The 27,316-nt window shown below is 37.4% G+C and overlaps 1 protein-coding gene across 3 annotated transcripts in view; it reads left to right on the top strand.

The window, feature by feature from the left end:
- AKR1A1 (aldo-keto reductase family 1 member A1) overlaps positions 1-24,541 on the top strand; it is a 52,982-nt gene extending 28,441 nt beyond the window's left edge. For all 3 annotated transcript variants that reach the window (XM_078392833.1, XM_020783287.3, XM_020783288.3), the window contains exons 3-9: positions 123-242; positions 10,889-11,040; positions 11,580-11,775; positions 16,566-16,765; positions 18,140-18,212; positions 21,055-21,141; positions 23,257-24,541. In XM_078392833.1, coding sequence (XP_078248959.1) covers positions 123-242; positions 10,889-11,040; positions 11,580-11,775; positions 16,566-16,765; positions 18,140-18,212; positions 21,055-21,141; positions 23,257-23,322 — 894 coding nt within the window. In that variant the 3' untranslated portion in view covers positions 23,323-24,541. The remainder of the gene's footprint in view (positions 1-122; positions 243-10,888; positions 11,041-11,579; positions 11,776-16,565; positions 16,766-18,139; positions 18,213-21,054; positions 21,142-23,256) is intronic.
- The last annotated feature ends 2,775 nt before the right edge of the window (positions 24,542-27,316 follow it).

Here is a 27,316-nt window from a genome sequence, read left to right as displayed (position 1 = left end):
AAGCATGTACAGGTGAAGGTGTCAGAAAAATCAACATGATTAATAATGTCACTTGTCAGCAATTTCTATTTAAATAAAGTAGCTTTCTCTGTATTTTTTTAACTATCTTTCTTCTGTTTCAGGTGAAAGAGGCAGTAAAATATGCCCTTAGTGCAGGCTACCGCCACATTGATTGTGCTCCAGCTTACAGCAATGAACAAGAGATAGGAGATGCTTTCCAGGAAACTGTTGGACCTGACAAGGTAAAAAAAAAAAAAAATAGGAGGAGTGGACATGTTTGTAGGTTACTGCTGGAAAGTGAGCACCAGAGTGTCCACTTTGACATTAATTCTACTTTCAAAGCAGTTAGTGTTACTACTTCTATGTATAAGCCTGCTATTATTAAAGCCAACTACAACTTTTCTTGCCAGATTCTGTTGCACAGTCTAGCTTCAAATTCTGCATGTGAACTGGCTGTCCATTTGTTGCTCTGGGGTTTTCATAGGGTATCTAAAAAGATGATGCAGGTGCTATGCTGATCTTGTTAGTAAAACTTCATCAGCATATGGAATAAGCCATATGCTTTTAGGACAGATAGGAACAAAAGACTGCAACAAATTAACTATTTTGACAACAACAAAAAGACTAGAAATATATAATGAGCTGGAGAAGCTGTCCTAATTTTATTTATTTTTACCTATAGTAGTAGTAGGCATCCTTCAGTCTCGAAAGACTATGGTAGCGTGCTCTGTATGGAGGGCTTGGAACAGCGTCTAGTGTGGCTGAGGAGGCCAATTCGAGAGTGACAATCCCTTCCACACTGGAGACAAATCCAATCTGTCCCCTGTCCAGCTCCCTGGTTTTGCTTCCTTTGTGACTTCCTCTTTGCCTCAGCCTGCTGGACAAGGGTCTCTTCAAATTGGGAGAGGCCGTGATGTACTGCCTGCCTCCAGGCTGAACGATCAGATGTCAGAGTTTCCCATCTGTTGAGGTCTATTCCTAAAGCCTTCAGATCCCGCTTGCAGATATCCTTGTATCGCAGCTGTGGTCTCCCTCTGGGGCGATTTCCCTGCACTAATTCTCCATATAGGAGATCCTTTGGAATCCAACCATTAGCCATTCTCACAACGTGCCCAAGCCAGCGTAGACATCGCTGTTTCAGTAATGTATGCATGCTGAAAATTCCAGCTCGTTCTAGGACTACTCTATTTGGAACTCTGTCCTGCCAGGTGATACCAAAAATCCGTCGTAGGCAACGCATATGGAAGGTGTTCAGCTTCCTCTCCTGCCGGGCACAAAGGGTCCAGGACTCGCTGCAGTACAGGAGTGTGCTCAGGACACAGGCTCTATAGACCTGGATCTTGGTATGTGTTGTCAGTTTCTTATTGAGCCATACTCTCTTTGTGAGTCTAGAGAACATGGTGGCTGCTTTCCCAATGCGTTTATCCAGCTCGACATCTAGAGAGAGGGTGTCAGAGATGGTTGAGCCAAGGTACACAAAGTCATGAACAACCTCCAATTCTTGTGTGGAGATGGTAATAGAGGGAGGTGAGTCCACACCCTGGCCCATGACTTGTGTTTTCTTCAGGCTGATTGTTAGTCCAAAGTCTTGGCAGGCCTTGCTGAAACGATTCATGAGTTGTTGGAGGTCTTCAGCAGAGTGGGCAACAATGGCTGCATCGTCTGCAAAGAGGAAGTCCCGCATGCATTTCAGTTGGACTTTGGTCTTCGCTCTCAATCTAGAGAGATTAAAGAGCTTTCCATCTGATCTAGTCCGGAGATAGACACCTTCTGTTGCAGTTCCAAAAGCATGCTTCAGCATGACAGCAAAAAAGATCCCAAAAAGTGTTGGTGCGAGGACACAGCCCTGTTTCACTCCACTTCGGATGTCAAAGGGATCTGATGTTGAGCCGTCAAAAACTACAGTGCCTTTCATTCCATCGTGGAAGGACCTGATGATGTTAAGGAGACGAGGTGGACATCCAATCTTGGGAAGTATTTTGAAAAGGCCATCCCTGCTAACCAAGTCAAATGCTTTTGTAAGGTCTATGAAGGCCACTAAGAGTGGCTGTTGTTGTTCCCTGCATTTCTCCTGCAACTGTCGGAGGGAGAATACCATGTCAGTGGTGGATCTATTTGCTCGAAATCCACACTGTGATTCCGGATAGACTCTGTCTGCAAGCACCTGGAGCCTCTTCAGCACAACACGGGCAAGCAGCTTCCCTACAACGCTAAGAAGAGAGATACCACGGTAGTTATTGCAGTCACCCCTGTCACCTTTGTTCTTGTACAACGTGACAATGTTTGCATCCTTCATGTCCTGTGGTACTCCACCTTCCCTCCAGCAGAGACAAAAGATTTCATACAGTTTGGTAATGATAATCTCCTTACCGCATTTCAGCACTTCAACAAGGATGTTGTCCCTTCCAGGTGCCTTGCCAGAGGTGAGGGAATCCAAGGCCGCATTTATTTCTGCTAGGGTTGGTTCGCTGTCCAGCTCTTCCAAGACAGGCAGGCACTCAATGTTATTTAATGCTTCTTCGGTTACTACATTCTTTCTGGAATATAGCTCGGAGTAGTGCTGCACCCAGCGTTCCATCTGCTGTGCTCGGTCCTGGCTGATCACACCTGTAGTAGACTTCAAGGGAGCAGATTTCTTCTGTAATGGACCTAAGGCCTGCTTGATACCATATATTTTTTACCTATATATTTTTCTTATTTCTAAGAAATGCTGGATAGCTCAGTGGATTAGGTGTCTGATTGTAGAGCCAGAAATTTGGAGTTCACTTCCTCACTGATAGGGGCTGGTCTCGATCCATGTGGTCCCTTCTAGTTCTGCAGTTCTATGTTTACCTTTCTCCTGGTGAAGGAGGACTCAATGCGCTAAATTAAAAGCACAATAAATTATATATTAAACACAATTAAACTTTAACAGTAATTTAATGGAATGATTAAAAATATTTAACCACAATTCAGGGTCTCAATTATGATTATTAAAAACCTGCCTGGTGTGTCTTCAACTGTCAGTGGAAGGATAAAAGGGAGGGACCAACCTAACCTCTTGAGGAAGAGCATTCCACAATGCAAAAGCAGCCGCAGAGAAGGTCCTCTCTTCTGCCCTCATCAAATATGAATGTGATAGCAATGGGATTGAGAAAAGGGTCTCCTTTGATGAGAAGAACCGGGAAGGCCCGTATGGTGAGATAGGGTCCTTCAGGTAGCCTAGACCCAAATCATACAGGGTTTTATTAGGTAATAAACAACACTTTGAACTAGGCCTGGAAACTAACTAGCCAGTGCAGTTGTTGTAGGTGCTGGATGCTCCCCATAACTGGGCCCAGTCAGCCGTCTGGCAGCTACATTTTCAAGCAGCTGAAGTTTCTGAATCATCTCCAAAGGCAGCCCCATGTAGAGTGTGTTACAGTAATCTAGATGAGATGTAACAAAGACATGCAGCACTGTAGCCAAATCAGAGAACAGGCACAGCTCGCACGCCAGTTTTAAACTATGCAAACAAATTCCTGGCCACTGCCAAAAGCTGAGCATCTATGCTCAGGGATGAGTCCAGGAGTACACCCAAGCTGCAGACTTGGGTTTTCATGGGAGTGTAACTCCAGCACAGGGGGGTTCATCCTTACTCCCTCAGCTCCCTTCCTGATGACCAAGAACTGTCAATTTGGATTATTTCAGTTTTTGCCCTCATCCCATTTTCATGTTGAATTGAAGCAGTTTATATAATTTGTATAGTATCGCTAATTTGATAGTTGCGACACTAGACCTTATGGATAAGTTTCACATTAAGCGTCACTTCCGCTCGGGGGGATGACCAGCTAGGAGCGAACCCTCCGTATCGCCTAGCAAGGTAAAAAGCTATTAAAATGCATTTCTTTCTTTAGAAGAATGTTTTTTTTATCATAAATCCTTGGAGAGAAGGATAAGGAAGGCATATCGCTGATTAAAAGCCTTAAGGACTATGTTCTTTTAAAGTTAAAAACTACTTTCACTTTCATGGCCGATTAGCTACTGGCGTTTTCCAGCTGCCCTGCTCCTAACGAAAAGCCTGAAACAACAATAATTATTTTTAATTAGAACTCTCTATGTCAAGGAGGAGGGATAAAACTGCCAAAACCCCCTCAGATCGCAGTTTGGAAAGATTGACGACACAACCAACTGAAGACGATAGGATGGACGAGGTTACAAGGCTTATAAAAGATCTGTCTTGTAAAATGTCTGAAGGCTTTGACAAAACAGAGCAAAGATCTAAGTCCATCGAAAGAAGCATCACTAAGCTTCAAGATCAAATTTCAGGGGTGTCACAGGAGTTAAAGGACATGAAGAGCAAAATTAGGGACCTTGGTGATACAGTTCAAGGAAATAAAGAAGAAATTGTGTCCATGGCTCAGCAAATTTCTGATACCAATAAAAAGCTTATATTTATGGATGATAACCTCAGAAGGTCTAATATTAAAATAATGAATTTCCAAGTGCAACAGGGCCGAGATCTCAGAAAGGAGATAATGGCTTGGATAAACTCTATAATGGACACGCAGCATCTGATTGAAACAGATATAGAAAAGGCATATTTCCTGGGAAATCCAAGTAGTCTCGGTATTAGACCAGTGGTTGTGAAGTTTTTGAATCATACAAAGAAAGAACAATTTTTAAAAGCAATCAGACAAAAACAAGACCAGCTGGTTTATAGGGACAGAAAAATTCAGATTTTCCAGGATTTTTGTAAAGAGACTGCGAAATGGCGAGGATCTATGCAGCCGGTTACAGCAATTCTGAGGAAAAATAACATCAGATATCATTGGGGCTACCCAATTTTTTTGAAAATCTGGAAAGACAAGATTTTGTTTAAAATCCACTCCTGCGAGCAAGGTTTACAACTGCTGAAAGATTGGAACATTTATGAAGGAGAAAGTCAGGAGTTAATTCCAACCACAAGCAAAGAACTAGAAGGCTGAACCAGAAGGAAGAAGATGGACCAGTTTTTTCTTATTTTTTTTTATTATTCTATCTTATTTTTTATATCTTTTATTTTTTTTCCTTTATCTTTCTCCTAATAAAATCTTTCTTATATATATGTATGTGTGTGCATATATATATACATATATATGTTTCTCTCCTCCCCTCTTTCCCCTCTTTTAATTTTTGAGGTTCTTTTTTGTTGTTTTTAAAATAGCTTTATAGAATAATACCATTTATTTATTTTACTCTTGTTCTAATCATACTAAACACACTAAATTTAGATAGTAAAAGGGGTAACAAAATTAAAATTACTAAAAACTAAATATAAACTCTTTAAAGGATTCCAGTAAGGGGAAGGGGGGAAGGAGAAGGGTATTCTTATTCTTATTTTTATTTTGTTACTATTGTAGTATTAAACATTAAGTAGAAATGCAAAAGTTAAATGAAAAGATCAGAGGCAAGGCTCCGGTCATGGTTCCGCCGGACGATGGTGGCGTCTCCCCCCCACCTTTTGCTCATGCCAGTGGTCATGGCATGGGACCATGGTGGAGAGGATACGAATGTATATGTTCACAAAATTGGTGAAAATCAATTATGGGGTGCTGTTTTGTCTGTTTTATGTTGTTGGTGGGAGGTAAGGTTACACACGGGACCTATTGGAAAGAAAACTTTTGAACACATATGGGTAGAAAAATAAGACTTGCAACTTTAAACGTTAAAGGCCTCGGATCAACAGTGAAAAGAAGAAGAATAGAAGCATTGTTGAGGAAAAACAAGCTGGATATCGTCTTTCTACAAGAGACTCATCAATCAGAAAAAGGAGTCAATGAGTTAAAGATGAACAATATCGACATTTATGAAAAAAATTTTGGAACTTCTAAATCTAGGGGTGTAGCAATTATAATTTTCAAAAACTGCGAATTTAAAGTAGAAAAGGTAGTAAAAGATTGTAATGGTAGATTTATAATAATGCAAGGTAAAATGGGGTTGGAAGAATATACTTTGGTAAATATGTACACACCTAATAATAAACAAGGTGAATTTTATGATTTGGTTTTTAAAGAAATGGAAAAGGTAAAGAAAGGTTATGTTATTATGGCAGGAGATTTCAATATGGTTATGGATAAGATAAAAGACAAAACTGCATACAGTCGGAATGATATTTATCATAGAAACACAATATTAAGTAAAAAGATAAAAAATAACCATTTGAAGGATATTTGGAGAGAAATGAAAGGTGATGAAAAAAGATATACTTATTTTTCAGTTGTGCACAATACTTACTCTAGAATAGATTATATATTTACATCTCAGGATTTAATTTCTAAGATTGTTGATACTGAAATAAACCCTATTAAAATAACAGATCATGCATTGATGTTAATAGAGATTGAAATAAAGAAAGATTATAAAGACTCCAAAAGATGGAGAATTGATAATAATATTCTGCAGCATCCAGAAATAATAGAAAAGATAAAGAAGGAATGGCTAGAATTATGGACAATAAATGAAACAGGAGGTGCTAAGCCAGGCCTGTTGTGGGACACAATGAAAGCAATCACAAGAGGAATAACGATAAGAGAATCGTGTAAATTAAAAAAAATTAAGGAGGGACATGTGAAAAAAATAGAAGAAGATTTGAAAAACTTAGAAAATAGATTTTTTACAGAAAGAGATAGAAGAATATTAATAGAAATTCAGGCTAAGAGAAAGGAATTAGATAATATAGAAATAGAGAAAGTTCAAAGAGATTTGATGTATTTAAAGAGACATTTTTTTGAATTTAATAACAAAAACTCAAAATTGTTAGCTAAAATGTGTACAAATAAAAGAGCAAAAAATTCAATAGGGATAATTAAAGATCAAACAGGTAAAAATTGTAATATAATGAAAGAAAAATTGAAGATTTTTCATGAATTTTTTCAGAAACTATACAAAGGAAATAACATAAAGAAAGAATGTATAGAAAAATATATAAACGATAATTTAAAAACTAAATTATCAGAAAATGATAAAAGAATATTAGAAGAAGAGATCAAGGAGCAAGAGATTGCTGAAGTCATAAATAAATTAAAAAATGGTAAAACACCAGGTCCTGACGGATTGGGTCCAGAATATTATAAACACTTTAGCACCATTTTAATACCTAAGTTAAAAATGATTTATAATAAGATAATGGAAGGAGAGACAATACCAGCTTCATGGAAGCATTCATTAACGATTCTCATTCTAAAACCCAATAAGGATCAAACAGATCCGGGATCCTATAGACCTATATCTTTAATAAACCAAGATGCTAAGATTTTTACCGCTATATTGGCAAATAGATTAAATAGATTTATAGCAAATTATATTAAAGAAGACCAATGTGGTTTCATTAAGGGTAGACAAATGGACAATTTAACTAGACGAGTTTTAAATATTATACATGAAATAGAAAAAGAAAAAATAAAAGCAATGATTTTATCATTGGATATATTTAAAGCCTTTGATTGTGTTGAATGGTCAACACTAAAACTTCTTATAAGAGGTTGGGGATTTGGTAAAAAGTTTAGAGGTGTTATAGATCAATTATACTTAGATAATACTTCAGAAATAATAGTTAATGATGGTATAACGGAAAAGATCTTTCTAGGCCGAGGTACTAGACAAGGCTGCCCACTTTCACCAATATTGTTTTGCATGATTATAGAATTATTAGCTAACGCAATAAGAAATGATAAATTAATTAAAGGAACAGGTAAAAATGAAATGATTAAAATTAATTTGTTTGCTGATGATTCCTTACTGACTATTAAAAATCCATTAGAGAGTATGGAAAACATTAAAAACCATTTAGAAAAATTTGGGGAAATAACAGGTTTAAGGATTAATTGGCAAAAATCACAAATGATGATGTTTAACTATAATATACAGGAGCAAGACATGTTTGTGAATAAATATAGCGTTAAAATGTGTAATCTTATCAAATATTTAGGTATAAACATAATTAGAACAACTCAAAAATTAAAAGAGAAAAATTTTAATAAATTAAAAAATGAAATTAAAGATAAATTGCAAGAGTACGCCAAATTGAAACTATCATGGTTTGGGAGAATCGCTTTAATTAAGATGAAAATATTACCGAAGATCACTTTTTTATTTAGGATGCTCCCAATACGATTAGAAGAAGAGGATTTTAAATATTGGCAGGGATTAATTAATGGATTTTGTAATCAAGGCAAAAAATCTAGAATAAATAAAAGATATTGGTATAAGGCTCAAAAAAAAGGAGGTTTAGGTATGCCCAATGTTAAAAATTATTATATAGCAAATCAGTTAAGAGTTATTGGAGATATTATATTCAATAAAGAAAAATTAATTTGGTGGGAGATGGAATCTTCAGAAATAAATGGAAATGCTGAAGGATACTTGTTTAATATACTAAAGAGAAGTTCAATAAATCAGATTAAAAACCCCTTTTTAAGAAACCTGTTAAATATTTGGAATAAATATAAAGAGAAGTTTTGTCCCTTAACTTCACCATTAAAACTAGTGACTGAGACAGAAAACTTTCCTACAAATTTAAAGGATTTAGTAGAATTATTTAAGAATAAAAGGGTTGCAAGATTGAAGGACTGGATGGGTAACATGAGATCGAAGGAGTTGATTATGTCTAAACTGCAATCTAATAAACTATCATGGTATAATCTTATTCAGTTAGACACCTGGACAAAGGATTGGTTGAAAACTAATGGTAAATGTAGAGAACTTACTAAGTACGAACAATTTCTGTCATCACATGAAGATATGCAAGATACAACTTTGAAAGGAATAGTAAGTAAAATATATAATATAATTTTGGAACAAGAGGAAAAAGAATGGGGAATAGAAGGTTTAAAATTAATTTGGGAAAACGATTTAAAAACAGATATTAAAATAGAGGATTGGACAAAAATGTGGAGGATGAGAGTGTTAAGATTAATGTCAACAAGAATAAAGGAAAATTTTTTTAAAATCTGTCTAAGGTGGTATTTGACTCCTGTAAAATTGAATATAATAAATCCAACATACTCCAAAGCATGTTGGAAATGTGATGAGGAAATTGGTACGTATTTTCATATGTGGTGGGAATGTAAAGTGGTTAAGAAATTTTGGGAATTGATTTTTAAGGAAATGTGTGATATATTTGGTAAAGATATTGATTTTAATGCCAAAATTGCTTTATTGTCAATTTTTGATAATACAAATCTGGACCATCACTCGAAAGAATTAATCACTAATTTTATGACAGGTGCTAGAATATTAATAGCTAGATTTTGGAAAGACAAGAATTATATTAAAATTGAAGACTGGTATTGTGAAGTATGGGACATTGCATTAAATGATAAATTGACTATGGAACTTAAAATAAAAAGAGGGGAAATAAGATGTAACAATTTCTATGATATTTGGGGTAAATTTGTGGAATTTGTGTTAGTGAAAGGAAGGGGGAAAGCCTCTAAAGAATACTCAATACAATTTTGGAGAGGTAATCTGTAAGAAAAAAATTATTATAGTAAATAGAGTCCCGTGGGTATGGGGTGCACATTAGAATTTAGTTTATAATAAGCACTATTACTTGTATTTTTTTGTATTTTTGTTATGTATGTGTTCTTTTGTGTATTTTTTTTGTGTATAAAATAAAATATTAAAAAAAAAAAATAACTGGGCCCAGTCAGCCGTCTGGCAGCTACATTTTCAAGCAGCTGAAGTTTCTGAATCATCTCCAAAGGCAGCCCCATGTAGAGTGTGTTACAGTAATCTAGATGAGATGTAACAAAGACATGCAGCACTGTAGCCAAATCAGAGAACAGGCACAGCTCGCACGCCAGTTTTAAACTATGCAAACAAATTCCTGGCCACTGCCAAAAGCTGAGCATCTATGCTCAGGGATGAGTCCAGGAGTACACCCAAGCTGCAGACTTGGGTTTTCATGGGAGTGTAACTCCAGCACAGGGGGGTTCATCCTTACTCCCTCAGCTCCCTTCCTGATGACCAAGAACTGTCAATTTGGATTATTTCAGTTTTTGCCCTCATCCCATTTTCATGTTGAATTGAAGCAGTTTATATAATTTGTATAGTATCGCTAATTTGATAGTTGCGACACTAGACCTTATGGATAAGTTTCACATTAAGCTGTTTTCCAATGTTGTTATATTGGAATATGGAAAACTTAAGGTGATACTTTAAATATTTCAAAATTACTAGCTGCAAATATGAATGTATCTCTGCAGTAAATAATAATAATAGAGAGATCCTTTTTTTAAAAAAAAAAAGAGAGAAAGCAATAAGTATTTGTGAACTTAATTTCTGTGGCAGGGCCCTGACCGTACCAGTGTACACAAGCCATACCGCTCGTAGTACAAAGCCCATTCTGTTTGAGAAAGTTCTACAACCCTCAAGAAGAGCTTCTCGGGGCACAAGGCTTTTTGCTTGAGCAATGGCACCTTTAGGTTTGAAATGTTTATTCTAATGATGCACACCGTAATCCAAAAGAACTTTCTTAGTAGCAGTGATGAAAAGAGGGACTTGAAAATAGATTTTTCTCTAAGGTGTCAATTTTTAATAATAGGTACAGTATATGGAAAATATGTGGGGTTGAAATAGAGAGCCAGATAATTAGTTTTCAGTCAAGAAACAGCCAAAGACAGCCTTGGAAGGGGTTTGTGTAGATCCACAACTGCTCTTTGTCCACCCCTGAGCTAGGAAAAAAGCAATATTCATTCAGTATAGATAGATCTAAGAATTTTTTTAGAAAAATACAAATGAAAGGAATCGTGACACATTTTGCATGGGTACCGCATCACTGTGTAATTGAATAGTGTTCCTCCACAGACAAATGCCTTCAGTTTTGATCATAATTTTTTAAAAACCTCTTGAATAGAACAGTGATTCCCTGTCTTCTTCTTTTAAAAAGGTTGTTAAGAGGGAAGAGCTGTTTGTGACATCAAAACTATGGAACACCAAGCACCATCCTGAAGATGTGGAACCAGCTTTAAAGAAGTCACTGCAGGATCTGAAGTTAGATTATCTGGACCTATACCTCATGCATTGGCCACATGCCTTTGAGTGAGTGTCAAGAAAATAGGATAAGTGCATAAAATCACAGGAATGTGTAGTAGTGGTGTAGAAGACATGGAAAAGTTAAATGTCTGACATCACCTGCACAGTTGCTGATTTGTTGCCAAACCTGTTATTTCTTCTTTAGAGTTTACAGAAAATATTACCAGTTCATTGTTTTTACCAGAACTGAAATCTAAGTTAAACTGAGATTCTTAGAGGCCAAATAGGTCATAAATTCTGCGTTGTGGAGCTTGTTTCAGATCTTTGAACACAAATCTAGCACTGTCAGTTAAGCTTAACAAGGGTCCTATAAATTTTCTCTTCTGGTGGGTGATAGTTGAAGGGGGACTGCCATTATGTTGCAAAGCTCATAATAGTATGCAGTTCTATTTTGTTTCGGGTGTTTTAGTTAATAATGTATTGGTTTTTAGTAATTCCGTGAGTTTCCTAGATAGAAGGCGTAATAAAATGAGAGCTTCATATGAAGTGGGCATTAGCTATTTGTAGCATTTCTAATGGGTTTGTGATCTCTAATTTTATAACAGACGGGGAGAAAACCTCTTCCCCAAGAATCCCGATGGCACAATGCGTTATGACTTAATTGACTACAAAGAAACATGGAAGGCGATGGAGAAGCTGGTAGCAAAAGGGTTGGTGAAAGCCATTGGGTTATCCAACTTCAATAGCCGTCAGATTGATGATATCCTTAGTGTGGCTTCGGTCAAGCCAGCCGTACTACAGGTGAGTAGAAGCAAGAGAAAGGAAGCAGGTTGTTTCCTGAGGTTGTCATCGTTATCGGAGATAAGAAGTGGATCATGAGGCTGTGCCAGGGAACAGTTTTTGTACCCTTACAATGGAATGTTCTGCATTAACTAATACAGTATGTAGTGTTTCATGCGTAGGATGTAAAGACGTTTACTTGTTCCTTTTCTTTGAAGAAACATTTAAGCAACAGGAATCTGTTGCCTTAAAATAAATAAGCTGTTTAGTTACATGGATTTCTTTTTATGAACAAATACAGAAAGTGCTAACTTCCCTCTCCAGTATTAATCTGACTGTTTAGTTGTTAACTTCCTCATCCTACATCACATGGTTCAGCATTAAAACAATTTGATAAATAAAATTCCTCAATGTGATCTCTATTTTATATGCCCTCAAGAAGTGCGGGGGGGGGGGAGAGAGAGCATCTTCACTTTCCTAGAAAGCTACCTTCAGAGCTTTTAAATTGTTCTTCTAGGTTTAACTGAAGGTTTCTGGTGAAGCTTTTCAGTAGAATATTGCCCTTTTCTCTTAGCATTCAGCCAGGAATATCCCATCCTGCCTCTGGTTCATGGCTCAGGACACTTTTGCTCTCTGATATTTGTTGTTGTTGATATTTAATGGTATTTGTTGATGTTTAACGGCATTTGTTGTTATGTGCTATCAAGTTACCTCCAACTTAAGGCAGTTTTATAAATGAGTGATCTCCAATATGTCCTGTCCTCAACAGCCATGTTCAGCTCTTGTAAACTCAGGCTTCCTTTAGGGACTCAATCCATCTCGGAATTGGTCTTCCTCTTTTCCTGCTTTTTCCACTATCATTATTGTCTTTTCCAGAGAATTTTGCCTGTTCATGATAGCATTGGCTCTCTGATACACTCAGACCTATTTATCACTTTAAGGTGTGCAGCAAAAAAGGGGGTTACTGTATTTAGCTGCTAGTAAAAGATAGGAGTAATGTGAGGTATAAACTAGAGTATCTGGAGTGGCTAGAAGAGTCTCTGGAATGCAGGCTATGTATCCTACCAAACTAGATGTGATCAGAATTTCTGTGATTTGGTGGTTTATTTTACTTCACAGCAGTTATATGAAACTCTGATTTTGAAGAAGCTGTGTTTGAGTTTACCCATTTTCTTTGCTCTCTCTTCCATTCCCTGATTGAGATAGGCTTTCAAAGATGATTAGCTCCACAAGCAGGATGTACATTTATGGCAATTTTCTTTTCCCAAAAGGATGCAATCATTTCAGTCATCATTCTCAGCCTGTAAACTGTGTCGTAAAAGCGTTCTTTAGAACTGCCTTTACACGAAACAGAGAGGGATCCGGAATGATCCATCCCTATTGCCAGCAAAATCGGGTCCTGTAATTTTGCTCTAGGTGACTTCTCACTCCTTCGCCCAAGTCTGTCCCGATTTTAAATAAACAATCTGGAAGATCAGCTCTTCCTTTTTTATTACTTTAGGACCCTAATTTGGTAGCGTAAACGCGGCCAGATCATATAATATATTTTTAAAGTAGCCAATTTTACCATAGTAGCTGTGGTCTAAACAAGGAGCCAACTTACAGACAAATTGTCTTTTTATCTTTTATTAAAACAAGATAGCCTTCAAACAAACATACTAAAGCATAAGTCATTAATTATTTCCAATACCCCAGCCTTCACCACCAGATATTTCCTCTATAAAACGAAAACAATAGACAGTCTAGCTATATCTTAAATTAACATTCTTACGCAGTCTCCAAATTAAAGTCCTGCCAGATGCATCTCTCTCCGTGTGTCGTCTCTGGCTGTCGTGCAAGCAAACTCTCTCCCCATCTCTCTTCTTCGTCCTTCTTTTTCTCTCTTCGCCCATCTTTCTTAAATTAAGCCGTTGTGTCCTTGTCCGTTGGAGTTTTGATAAGATAAGGGTCATCTTGTTCTTCTAGATTTTTTTTTCTGCTGGAAAAAGAACTGACCTTGTACATTTTTTCCTTCCTAATTAACACCTGGACATCAGTCAGCTTCTAGTTGTTTCGTTGCTGTTATGAAACAAAATCCATCTCTATTCTACTTTTACAATTTTCATAATCAAATTCATGACAAACTGTATTCCATTTTACTTCAAAGTGGAGCTATTTAGATGAAATATTCCTTTCTCCCAGCATCTCCACTGGCTCCACATCATTCCTTTCGATTTGTTCCTGGCTTCATCTATACCACTCTTCATCTGCTTCATTTCTGGAATTGATTTCTAGCTTGACATAGTTCTTCAGTTCTCTTATAGAGTAGATTTCGGCTTTGGTCCTCCTAGTGGTCCATTCAGCATGGTTCTTTTTGATTTTCTTACATATTGCTCACTCTGTTTTGATTCTCCTTCTTCGCTCTGATCCTTGGAGGTTTAATTTTTGTTTCGGTTTAGAATGTCTTCACTCCAAATTGCTAAAAAGGCTATCCTGGGCTTTTTGAAGAAAAGGATAGGATATAAGTACATAAATGAAGTATTATTGACATCTTAAATATGAAGTACTGTATGATAAGATATTCTTAAATTATAATTTTGTGTGCATGGTTAATTTTATTAAAACAACCTTTGATAATTTCCTGATGATTTCTGATGCTGAAACACATAAGTTTTGTATTCTAGTCACAGCGGCATGGCACTTTTATACCTAAACATATTTATTTGTACTGTGTGTAGAATTAAACGTGACCCTTTTTCCAGAAGAGCTCACCCCCTGCATTTCTGGATGAGTAATTAGCATGGATTCTGAGTAACCCTTAAGTTCATGGTAGGGCTTCTTTGGCTTGCAGAATCCTCTTGGATCCAACAGAGATGGGAAGTCAGAGGAGGACCTCCTAATGGATCTTTCTTGCAGCCTGCTATTATGCTTTTTTGTGTAATTCTGGAGGGCCTCCTGCCCCTTAGAAAGGTTTCTGGAGAGGGGACCATACCTCAATGGAAAAGGCAGATTAGAGACACAGGAGCCATTTGTCCTGTGAGATAAATGTTTCTCCATTGGATTCAGCACCCAGCCTGCTGGTTTTGTAGGTGTTTTTAATTGGAAAAGGGCATTGTAGAGCAGAGATTCTTACAGAGAAACAACAGGTAGTCTCCTGTGAAATTAGGCATCTTTAGGAATGAATAAGTATTCAAATCACACTTCTGCCAAGAGAAGCCACAATTGCAGCAGAGGCGGATTGAAAGGAGGCAAGATCCAAGTACTGTACTGTACACAATCCTTAGACTGTAGCAGACATCCTATCCAAGAATAGCTATTTTAGGCTCCTAGAAGCCTTGAATTATTTCAACTTTATTTGAGAATCCTCATGAAATGGACTTTGTTTTATCCTGTGGACGTATTAAGATTCATTTGCCCAAATACTTGGAGGACAACTATTCTGTCCAGTGATCAAAGTGGAAAACAGCCCTTGATTTACTGAAAATTTTGAGTGGTTTGCAGGATTGTCAATAACACAAATTCTTATAAAACCAGGGCCTCTGCTAGTAAATCTTTTTGGAGAATCAGCATGACTTGCTGTCAGGAATGCTGTAGGACAGGTTATTTGCAAATGAGAGTCTGCCAATAAAGTGCATTTTATGGGGTAATAAGAATCCTTTATACAAGGTGTCTGAGTGGTGAGCAGAAGCATAAATAGCTTATTTATTTATTTTTGGCAAGAAAAATATTTCAACTTCCTTCAGATTTTATGGTTTGGTGTACAGAAATACTAGATGCGGATAGATTACAAGCCAGAGACACACCTACCATTAGGCAGAGTGAGTCTGTTACTTTGGGCAGCAAGTTTTTCCGTGTGACATGAAAGGGCAGCACATTGTTAGTTATTTTAGTCATTGGAGTGTTTTCCTGAAAACAAGACAGGGTCTTATATTAATTTTTGCTCCAAAAATGCTCTAGGGCTTATTTTCAGGGGATGTTTTATTTTTTTTATGTACAACGATCTACATTTATTCAAATACAGTTATGCCATCTTCTTCTGGTTGCTGCACAATGGTGGAGGGCAAGGTTTCACTTAACTAGGGCTTATTTGGGGGTAAGGCTTATATTACAAGGATCCTGAAAAATCATGCTAGGGCTTATTTTCAGGTTAGGTCTTATTTTCAGGGAAACAGGGTAGAGTTGTGTTTTTTATTGGAATGAAGGAAGGAGGAGAGGCATTTCTGAAGTTTTTCTTCTCTAGTGGCAAAATAATATGGCTGTATACTCTGGTTTGGAAGGAAGCAATGTCTCTTGTTACTCTGCTTTGTGCTAGCTCTGTTACTATCCATATGGCATTTGTACTGGAGAAATTACTTATAAAAGCCTATGAAACAATTGTACTATATGCCAATTGCAGTTTGCGTAGGCAGGATTCCATGTAATTCAGAGAAGGTGAAGATAGAAAACCAGGGCTCCTCTTCCCCTTGATCTCTTAGCATACCCTACACATCTACTTTCAGTTTTGTTTAATTCTGATATTTTTCTTCCAAGGTATAAATGTGGTTTGTAGCCATACTGTTGCTGCTTCTGCCTGTGTTTCAAATGCCTTTTTCCTCTCCATCTACAGATAGAAATGCCAGGTGGGTTATTATCAGGCAGAATGTAACTAAAAAGATTAGTTCCTCCTTTGCTACAAAAAAAGCATTTCATGTGGAAGTGTGATTTTCTTGGTACCCTGCATTTTTTTTCCTAATGGTCACAGAGTAGTTGACCTTTATCTGAAATCCACTGTTTTAATTCTCTGATGTATAGTCTCTAGCAGATGACTTATTACCAAATGTTGCTTTGAGCAGGTGGAATGTCACCCTTACTTGGCGCAGAATGAACTGATAGCTCATTGCCATCAGCGAGGGCTGGTAGTAACTGCTTACAGCCCTCTTGGGTCACCAGACCGGATGTGGAAACACCCGGATGAGCCAGTCCTGCTGGAGGAATCTGGGATAAAAAAGCTGGCAGACAAGTATGGAAAATCTCCTGCTCAGATTATCCTCAGGTAATTATGATTTAGATTTTGATAGAGGTGGATGGTGAAAGTCTTTTTTGAGCTAATCTAGCAGCTTTTTCTGTAAGCTCAGTATTAGTACTGTATTTTTGTTCTAGCCAAATGTTGTGTTACTTCATTTTGTTTCTTAATTTAAAAAGCACATTGTTAGCACTACTTCCATTTCTTATAGAACATGATTTGGATCCTTGAAAGGCAATGGTAGCTGCGGGTTTAAAGTGAGCTGAGTTTCTTACAATATGGAATCAGTTTCCTTCCTGTAATAGCAAAAATGTTGGAGTCACCAACAGCATACCAAGTGAGAAAGGAGATTTTAATGTTGTGTGAAATTCTGTTGCATGTTTACACAAATGGTGTAATTTTTAGATGCAAATTGACATAAGTTAAGAAATCTCCATCAGCATTACCTATTGCATGCTTGAGTCACAGGACTTGTACAGCAGGTAACGTATACAGAGATTTTTTTAAACTTATGGCAATGCATGCCTAAAAGTTAGAGTATTTGCACAACTGCACAACAGGATTTCCTCCATTAGGGGTAACCAAAGTGATGGCTATGATCTATAACGTCCTGTATGGCTTTGGTCTAGGAGGTTATTTGAAGCTCTTTATCTCCCCATATGAGCCTGTCTCAACCTTAAAATTCTCAGAAGAGGGCTCTGTTTCTGTCCCACCATTTCCACAGGCATAGTTGATGAGAACTTGAGAGAAGGTGTCCTCCATGTTTGATTCCAGACCATGGAACTCTGTCACAAGGGAGGCTAGTCTGGATCCCTCCCTGTTGTCATTCTTATAACAGGCAAAGGCATTTTTATCTAGACAGGCCTTTGGCTGAGGAGGAAGGACATTTCTATGGTGGGTGAATATTAGATCTCTCTTTTTTTGTTTTTTGAAAGGGCTTTTAGATTGTATTATTTTTATGCTGTTTTCATTTGGTAAGTCATTAGATAGTATTATACTGTAATCAATTGTGTTTTTTAAGTAATGTCTTTATTTTATTTTATTCCATTGCTATTAGTTTCTGCAAGGGAGAAAGGGAGGATATAAATGAACAAATACTATAGAATGAGAGAGGGTGATCGGACACCAGTCTTCATTTTATCACACAGATGCTGACAAGGTCCAAAGGACCATTAATTTTGAGGATCTACTTTGAGAATTCTTGGGTATAAGTTAGTTTGGAGTTCTAACTTGCATGTTACATTTAGCTCTAAACTCTGCAGAAGGCTTGGAATCAGTAAGAGGGCTATAAAATCATAAAGGCAGTAGTGGCCATGGCTTATACCATTCCTTGTCTGAAAGGCCATTCTAGACTTTGCTCATCTGTATAGAGAAGTCATTGCTTTTTCTTTAACTCTGTAACAGATGGCAAGTGCAGCGCAAAGTGGTTGTCATTCCCAAGAGTATTACCCCTGCACGCATACTGCAAAACCTCCAGGTAAGAGAGACCACCAAGAAACAGAAGAAGAATATCTATCTGGCTTTCAGGAATCAGAGCAGCTTCAGTTTTGCCTTTTTCCTTAGTAACTGCTTAATTAATAATCAAGTCATGTACTCTAGCCATGTACTGTACAGTATATTTCACTAGAGCCCATACAAATGCATGCACTTTTTGTTTAATGTTTTTAGCATAGACCAATGATTTCCACACTTGTAGCCCCAGATGTTCTTAGACTACAACTCCTAGAAGCCCTAACCATCATTAACAACTGGTCAAGGCTCCTGGCATATGTAGTCCAAGGACATCTAGGATCCACTTAGGGAATTATTGGGACAGACTCTAGAATTGTCTGGACAGCTCTGAAAGCTTTAGCTTTCAGTGCTTTAAATAGATTTTTCACTTCTAGTTTTGATCTCAGTGGCTTTCCACAGGACCCAAATTCTCCATATGCTCTCACTTTAATATATTATTTTATATTATTATATATTATTTTAAAAATGCATTTCAAAGACTGTTTTAATCTTGCATAATCCTTTCAGACTTAAATGAGATAATCATAGTCCCTTTGATATTTCTCTAAGGCTTTTCAGGCAAAAATCAGTATCTTCTGCTGCAACTCCTCCCTTTATTAAAAACCATTCTTGAAAAGTTATTTTATTTAATCTTTTGCATTAATGAGCAGGTGCATGGCTGTTCCAGTCTCTTATGGTGACTCCTAATGGCAGTAGTAAATAGTCCTCTATTCTTCCAAATGAATTTATTTGATAGGGGGTTATGTTTATGTGTAATTTGGAGCAGGGCTGCACATGTGAATGACTGGGAAATTGCATTATCTGGGAATAGCAGAAGGCAGGCTTTAGATCAGTTATTGTAGTTCCTTTCAAGGGAAGGACTTTGTTTGTTTGTTTGTTTGTTTTGCTTCTTAAAAGATGAAGAGGGGATTGTTTTGACCAGAAAACGAAGCTGAAAGAAAAAAAAACTACTGAAGAACAATTCTGTCATTCTACTCATTCCCATTTTCTTCTTCTTCTTAAAGTCAGTGGTTTTAAGTTGAGCAGCAGTGCTCTTTCCAAAGAAGTTCATTCTGTGGAATGTCTCCCTGTTCTTTATTACCGTGGCTTAGCTTTTGACTAGTTCTTAACTTAGAAAAGCTGATGAATGAGGCCTCCTGTTAAAATGTGGAAGTTTTTCATTAATCCTAAGATATTCCTTCTATCTCAATATCCAAACAGAAAAAGCGTGCATATTCTAGATGGTGGAACCAAACTCAGATACCGTGTAGAATATAATAAATAATTATGTGCTATCAAGCGGACTGCAACTTAAGGCAATCCCCAACCCAGGTTTTCTAGGTATAAAGTACGTACTCAAGAGTGGTTTACCAGTCTCTCCATCTGGCAGTACTCTTAAGCTCTATACCTTGACCAAGGTTGTGCAAGTGGCAGGGCACGTAACCCTGTTAGCCAGACACATCAGGGATCTTGGTTACCCCTCTCCAAAGAAGCAGTAGAAATTCACACTCCTAGCCCTTCAGCTGTATAACCTATCTCACTGAGTTATACCAACCCAGGATTTTATTCGGACAAACTCTGTTCATATCTTTCCAAAATAATCATGGGGGAAAATTTGAAATTCCATGTCATCTTGGTCCACTGCTTACAAGAGCTTCTGCTTTGGTACACCTACAGTTTCTGCAACCCATTTTGGTTCTAAAAAAATGACCACTCAGGGGTTACATAGGCCATGGAAAGACTTACGTAGAACTATTTGTGGCGTTTACCCCGTGGCCCGTGTTTGTTTCACCAAACACAGAGCTCACGAAGCTATCTCAACCCGCCCTTTAACACGCTGCCACCAGTTGATCTCTTTATCAACTTATATTTCCTATGAAAGACTGAGGTCCATTCAGTACTGAACTTTTAAACAGAAACAGTTTTATTGATTACAAGTTGTTTCAGGAATAATTCTTAAGCACATTCTTAAAGTTACACATAGCTTCTGTATTTTACTTTAACCTCTTCTATCTTAATTAAAGCAGGTCACACTCTGACTAATCACTCCTTAAACACTCTCTCTGCCTCAAACTCCAAACTCTCTTTCTCTGTTCTCTCACTGAACTCCACTGACTAGACTCTGACTCACTCCTCCCTTCTGGTTTCTCTGGCTCTGCCTCCCAACAGCTCTCATTGGTACATGCCAATAATCTTCTAACTGAGCCAAAGCAGGGTGATCGCTGCACCATTGGATGGTCTGTCCTTGACCAGATTCTGTGAAGACAGTTTAAACATCTGAAGTTAGTGTTTGGGACGAGCGGTTTCCAGGAATATTCAAACTACAGTGCTAACAATATGGACCCTTCCGGGAAGCTGGGCATTTTTATGTGGTAAAGAATGATACTCGGTAATAGAATATATAGTGTGCTTTGCATGTAACAAATCCTATGCTGGCTACGGAGTTGTAGGCTGGGTCACAATTACACACCTCTGCAGCTGTTGTCCTTCTCCAGACGGAATAAGATTTACAGAGAACAAACAAGGAACAAGTTCTGCTTCTTTACATTTAGCCTTATCTATAATTTAAAGTGGAGACCAGAAAAGGAAGAACACATGCTTTGTACTTGGCTTATAACTGCTTAGATTTTATATATCTATATCTATATATAGATATATATAGATATATATAAGTAAAATAAACATTTATATTGTCTAGCTCATGTTCCTTAGTAGATTTGTATTAACATGCACAGTATAAATGGAATTTATTTTAGCAGAGAAACAGGGGCTCATAGGTGAAAAGCCTTGTCCTGAATACGTAGTAAAGTATCTGCTTCTGGTTTTAGTTGTTTGACTTCAGTCTGACACCTGAAGAAATTAACTTTATTGGGAGCCTGAATAAGAACTGGCGATACATTGTGCCAATGGTTACAGTAAGTACTATTGCTTTTACAGTATTTTGTGTGTAAGGCATGTTCACCATAATTGAAACTATATATCATAAGCCTTCTATGAGTATGTTCAGCCTTTTACCCTTTCAGCCAGATCCATACGTTCGTTGAGTTCCTCTATTATTCCCTTATATTCAGATATTTAAGCAACAATAGTTACAGCAGAACACAAGCTGTCCTGCGGTATAGTTTATAAGTTAATTAAGTAGCATGATTAGCTATTGTGAGTGCTGTTGACTAGTAGCAATGCAGCATTTGATTTAATGTTCTACATGGATGTTGTATGCAAGTACAGTGGTACCCCGCAAGACGGGCGCTCTGTTTAACGACGAAACTGCTTGACGTTCATCGCAAAATGACGTTCCCTATGGGGGAATTTCGCTTTGCGATGATCGGTTCCCTGCTTCAGGAACTGATTCTCGCAAAGCGATGATTTTTAAACAGCTGATCGGTGGTTTCAAAATGGCCGCCGGGTAAACAAAATTGCCGCCCACTGTTTTCTGGGACGGATTTCTCGCTGCACAGGCAGCGAAAATGGCCGCGCTATGGAAGATCTTTTCTGGACGTTGAGTTTACAGCCCATAGGAACGCATTAACCGGGTTTTAATGCATTTCTATGGGCTTTTTAAAATCGCTTTACGACGTTTTCGTTCTACAGCGATTTCGCTGGAACGAATTAACGTCGTAATGCGAGGCACCACTGTAAACTTACAAAACTGGTTGAAATCTATCCCTAACCCATCAGATGTAATTGTGGGTTGTATGGTTCCCACCATAAATGCACTTCTTCACGATAAGAGGCAGGTCACAACATTTGTAAGTCACTTGCCATGTAGATAGGAATGATTTAATTTTCCATGCAACCAGGTTGATATAAGTGATGACATTAAATTGATGGGGCCCTTGCATTGAGCCCTAGAAATTATTTTTGGACATTTTCGATTACATGATCTTAAGTGATGCTGAGAAATGTATTTCTTGACCAGTATTTCTTAAGCTGTGCTTTTTCATATAGCAAAACATAAGCACCCCATTCTCTTTTCAAAATTTCCATACTGGGGTGTACAAAGGAGTTAAGATGGATGGAAGTATGAGTTTTTCAGGATAAGAAGAATATATGGCAGAATGTTAAGATTTCTACTGAGGATAACTTCTGAGCTTTTGTTCTTGACCTTTTGTGCTTTTTTCACCCAGTTCTGCAATGCAACCTTTGAAAACTTCAGATTTGTTCATATTTTAGATTGATTTGTTTTTATGATTATATCAGCTATGCCATTGGTGCTGTATGCCCCCTAGTGGTGCCTGGGATGCAGAGGGAAATTATAAAAATCAGGAAACGGCCAGGCAATCCTCCCCACACCCCAGCCTCCTGAGAAAAACAATATAGAAGCAATATACTTTCATTATAGTATCAATATTTTAGCCTGTAATGTATAGCTAGAAAACTAAAAAGGTTTTCTGTAGGTTGGCACTGACTTGATCGCACATTTTAAAAAAGGCATTGGTCAAGCTTTCCATGAAAGCAATATGCTGCTTTTCCATTCTTTTAAGATGTTATCACACAACACTAAAGGTTTTACCACTTTCAGTATGTTTTTTATTTGTCTCCATCAAAAGATTTTTAAAATAAACATTTTACTCATGTTGCCAAATGTACATTCATGTCAGAACCTTTGCAGTTTGAATGGGGCTCTTGCTTGCTTCTAATTTTGAAATGTCATGTTTGTTATTGTTGTTGTTTTAACTCCAGCTGGGAGCAATTTTATCTCATAAGAGATATTAACCATCTGTTATGTACTGTCAAGCCATTTCTGAATTATGGCAATTTCATGAATTAATAGCCTCTTAAAAGGTCTTACTATTAACAGCACTGATAAGTTCTTACTTAAACCAGACTCTGAAAAATTCTTCCTTTTACCCTGCTGATTTAACTAGCACACTGTACATTTAACTGTTGCTTTTAGAAATTACCAGAGGAATAGGGGTGATAGTTGTGCTAATAGATCTCTCCTTACCATTGTGAAATTCCACTTCCTAACAAGCATAAACATTACAACAGTACTTCCTTTTAACTAACATGCTCCTTATCTTTCATAGGTGGAGGGCAAAATGGTACCACGAGATGCTGGACATCCTCTCTATCCCTTCAATGAACCGTACTAATTCTGGAAGTTTATAAAACAGAAGATTTCATTCAAGATAATGATTGCCATCACTTATTAGTTTAAAAGAATCCAAAATAAAATGTTTTATTTTTGTTTGAATTTTAAAAATCTTTATTAATTAGCACATCTTTAAAGAAATGAGAGAAACCACATACAATACAGTACTTTTTTTATATTACATAACTTTACATTTTTGGAGGACTTTTATAAGTAAACATATGTCTTCATCTTTCTCTACAAATGTGGGCCAAGGTCCTCGCTGAAAATGTAATGCCCATGCAGGGAAAAGAAATAAGTTGGATGCTAAAAAATGAAAAAGCACTACAAATGTGCACTTCCTGTATTGACCCACAATTAATGGAGTTATGCCTAGCAGTGTTAGTTATTTCAACTCTGAATGTGTTCAGCAGTACAGGACTGTTTGCAGTGACTACCATCTGATGTAGAAAATTGCACTTGATCTTGCTGCCTTTAGTGTTAGATCAAAATTGTTTACTCACTAGTTCTATATTCTGAATCTGTTTTAGGACAGTGCTAGAACCCTCAATAAGATAATCTGCTAAAGTGCCTGTTCACTGTTCCTTGTCACAATGTTTTCCAATACTGTATAGCCTTCTATGTATCTAGGTGCTCTAGAGTTGGGTAGCAGTATTTGTAAGCTACTCCCTTTGCTAATAGCTCCAGGAAAAACCTAATTGATCCGAAGCATTTTAAATTAAATGCAAGCACATCCAGTATCTTTTGAAATCAATTAAAAATTATGAACTATAGTTCTATTTTTAGCATTCTTTCTCAAAATTTTCAGCAGACTACAGTATTGAAAAGCTTATGTATTATTTTTTGGCCACTAAGTACAGTACAGTTTTGTTTGTAATGGCAAACACATACACCTGATGCAGTTTTTCAAGGGACTGTTGTCTGTTTTACAACATGTATAGTCTGGTACACTCTGTGTCTTTGGCCTTATTGGTTAAGCAAGAACCTCAACCTGCTTTAGTTCAGCAGAAAGAATATATTCTTTTTTGAGGATGGCATTGTGTAGTCAAGTGACACTACAGCCTGATCCACAGAATCTTCTTATTCTGTAGTTTCTTCTGCAAATACTCACATCTCCTGAAATCTTGTATGCATATACAAGCAGTATAAAATAGCATCAAGCTGCCTGTTGCTTAACCACAAATTCCAGTCTGGATAAATAAATTTGTTAATTCCAATAATTACTAGTGGAGGTGATGTTTTATCTTTTAAAATATGTTATGCATACATTTCTATTGGAACTGGTATGGCTCGGACGAGATGGCTGGACAGTGTCTTTGAAGCAACCAACATGAAATTGACAGAACTCCGGGAGGCAGTGGACGATAGGAGGGCCTGGCGTGCTCTGGTCCATGGGGTCACGAAGAGTCGGACACGACTAAATGACGATGATGGCTAGATGTTGTCATGGGGTACAGCATAAGAACTTTTGATAGAGGATATGTGTATTGAGTCACTAGAAGCAAGACCAGATCACATATAGGGAGGTTTTACACTTGCAGATTCTGCCTTACTTTTCACTAGCACAGTGAAGGCCACTAAGAAGCCGGTGCTAAATAGTGGCTCATGAGTATGGGGAATAAACTGTTAAGGATAGGGGTCTTTGGGGCATATGTTGTGCACAGAAAGTCTCATGCTGGTTGTCCCATCTTGTTTCAGCAGCTTAGAGTTGGTGATGGGGGCCTATTAATTGCTATTCAGAGTTGGTGATGGGGGCCTATTAATTGCTATTCTGGACAAATGAAAGTCAGAACCCTTTGGCAATCCACTGGTAAATCATTGGTAAACCAGAATCTACTTTCTTGCTCACGCACACTAGACAAGGTTCATTGGGATTTGTGAACAGGCTTATTCCATTTTATCCACAAAATAAGTAATGGGGTGGTTATGCTAAGATAGGAAAAAGAACATATCACCTCCTGCATGTTGTTGGATTGCAAATCTCATCAACCATAGCTAGCTTTCTCCTGTTGGTTGCTGTTTAGGAAATACCACTACGAGGTGATCTTCTCCATTCCCTGATCACAATATTAATTCAACCAAATGAAATGCCATCTGAGCACTAAATAGTGTTTGACAAAAAGAACAGAACACATTCATGCTGGGAGTTGAAGGTCAAGATTTCCACTGTGGTTTAATACAATCCTATCTGTATTTTGCAGAGGTAAGTCATATTGATTAAAATCCTATTGTTTTTCTGTGCGTGCAAGGGTAACATTTTCTATTTCCAAGGCTGCCTGTTGCACGACCATGCATGCACAGAGAAGTGCACAGCCAATTGTGCTATCGGGGAAAGGACTCAGTGTATGACAAGCAGCCCAGGGAACACGTAAGATATGTATGCAATTGCCCTTACATGATAGTGTGTGGCAATAAGATTTTGGACGTTGAGTTCATTGGACCTTACTCCAAAATTAAGTGGGTATGGGATTTTAGTCTAAAGTTTAAAGGAATCGAGGCTTGTATTAAATGTTTAGGAAATATACTTATATGATGAAAATGGCAATAGTAGAATCTAGTTTACCAAAACACAACATTCCCATCTTCAGAGCCTCTATAAGTCTTTTTTCTAAATCAAAATGAGTAACTAGCTCTAAAAAAATTGGACCTGCAGCTCTCATCAACTCTGGGCTAAGATAACTAGTGGTAATTGGTTATAAGAAGGGTAATCCAAAAAACAAACATTTGAAGTATTGGGTTACTTATTTTTACATTTCTGTAAAAAACTACAAACTAAAATGTAGTCAAGTTATATTAAATGAGATTGTATTGATACCAATAATACTGGTACTTGGTTGGTTTGGCAGATACTACAGTCCAATAGACATTGCCGAGACACAGCAAGGGGCGTGCATTTATTGCTTTCAGCTTTTTCAGGGATACTGTAAATCATAACAATTTTTGAGAATTAAGATAAAAGTGAGTGTTTCAAAGGAGTAAAACTCCATCCATTAGAGTTGCCTACAATTAGGAGCAGATACCTTCAGGATTTGCTAGAAAGTCCTCTTACTAGAGGACATTACAGTGTTGTCAGTCTGCATTTACCCAGGGCTACAGTTTTCTGTGCAACAATCTAATATAGGTAAAAGGTAAAGGTTCCCCTTGACATTTTTAGTCCAGTCGTGTCTGACTTTAGGGGGCAGTACTCATCCCATTTTTCAAGCCGTAGAGCCAGCGCTTGTCCGAAGACAGTTTCCATTGTCACGTGGCCAGCGTGGGAATCTAATATACCTAAGGCCAATTAATACATACATTTAGCCATGCCTAACTACACAGGTAGGGAGAGCTGCATGTATAGTGGATAGAATGACGGACTAGGACCCAGAAGGTCAGGATTCAAATGCCTGCTTTATCATGGGAACTCGTGGGATGCCAAGCGTTGGCAACAGCAAAAGTACTTTTAAAATATATACATGCCTTGAAAGCCTTATTAGGATTGCTGTAAGTCACATATGACTTGACGGCACATGGTGAAAAACTGTACAGGTTCATGTTGAATCTTGGAAATATGTAGAAGAGAATGCAGTGGTACTTTTTTTTTTAAAGAAGATTTGATTGCGCCAGGGGAAAGGACTCTCCATTTAGCCACAATTCTCTTATTGACAGCAAGCATGATGTAGTTTAATGTCAGAGTAGAATTACATAATAAATTTGATTCTGAACTCAGGCATGGAAGTTCACTGAGTGACTTCAGCCAAGTTACTTCCTCTTAGCTCAACCTACCTAACAGGATTTTTGTGAAAATAAAATGGATAATGGAAGATGGGTAGAAAATGTAACAAATATGTATTATGATAAATACAGGTATGTGTGAGAATGGCAGTGCCTGTAAATCACCTACTCTCCTTGAGGCATAAAAATCTGCAAAGATGTAACTCTTATATACCTGTACTTTAGAGAAAGAGATCAGTTAAAGTAACAGAAGGAGTGTTAAGAAAATAACGTGTTTTCCCGAA

Source organism: Pogona vitticeps, chromosome 4, assembly GCF_051106095.1.
Source record: "Pogona vitticeps strain Pit_001003342236 chromosome 4, PviZW2.1, whole genome shotgun sequence".
NCBI classification, from domain to species: domain Eukaryota; kingdom Metazoa; phylum Chordata; class Lepidosauria; order Squamata; family Agamidae; genus Pogona; species Pogona vitticeps.
The sequence above is the reverse complement of the archived record's forward strand: the minus strand, read 5'-3'. Positions and strand labels throughout refer to the sequence as shown.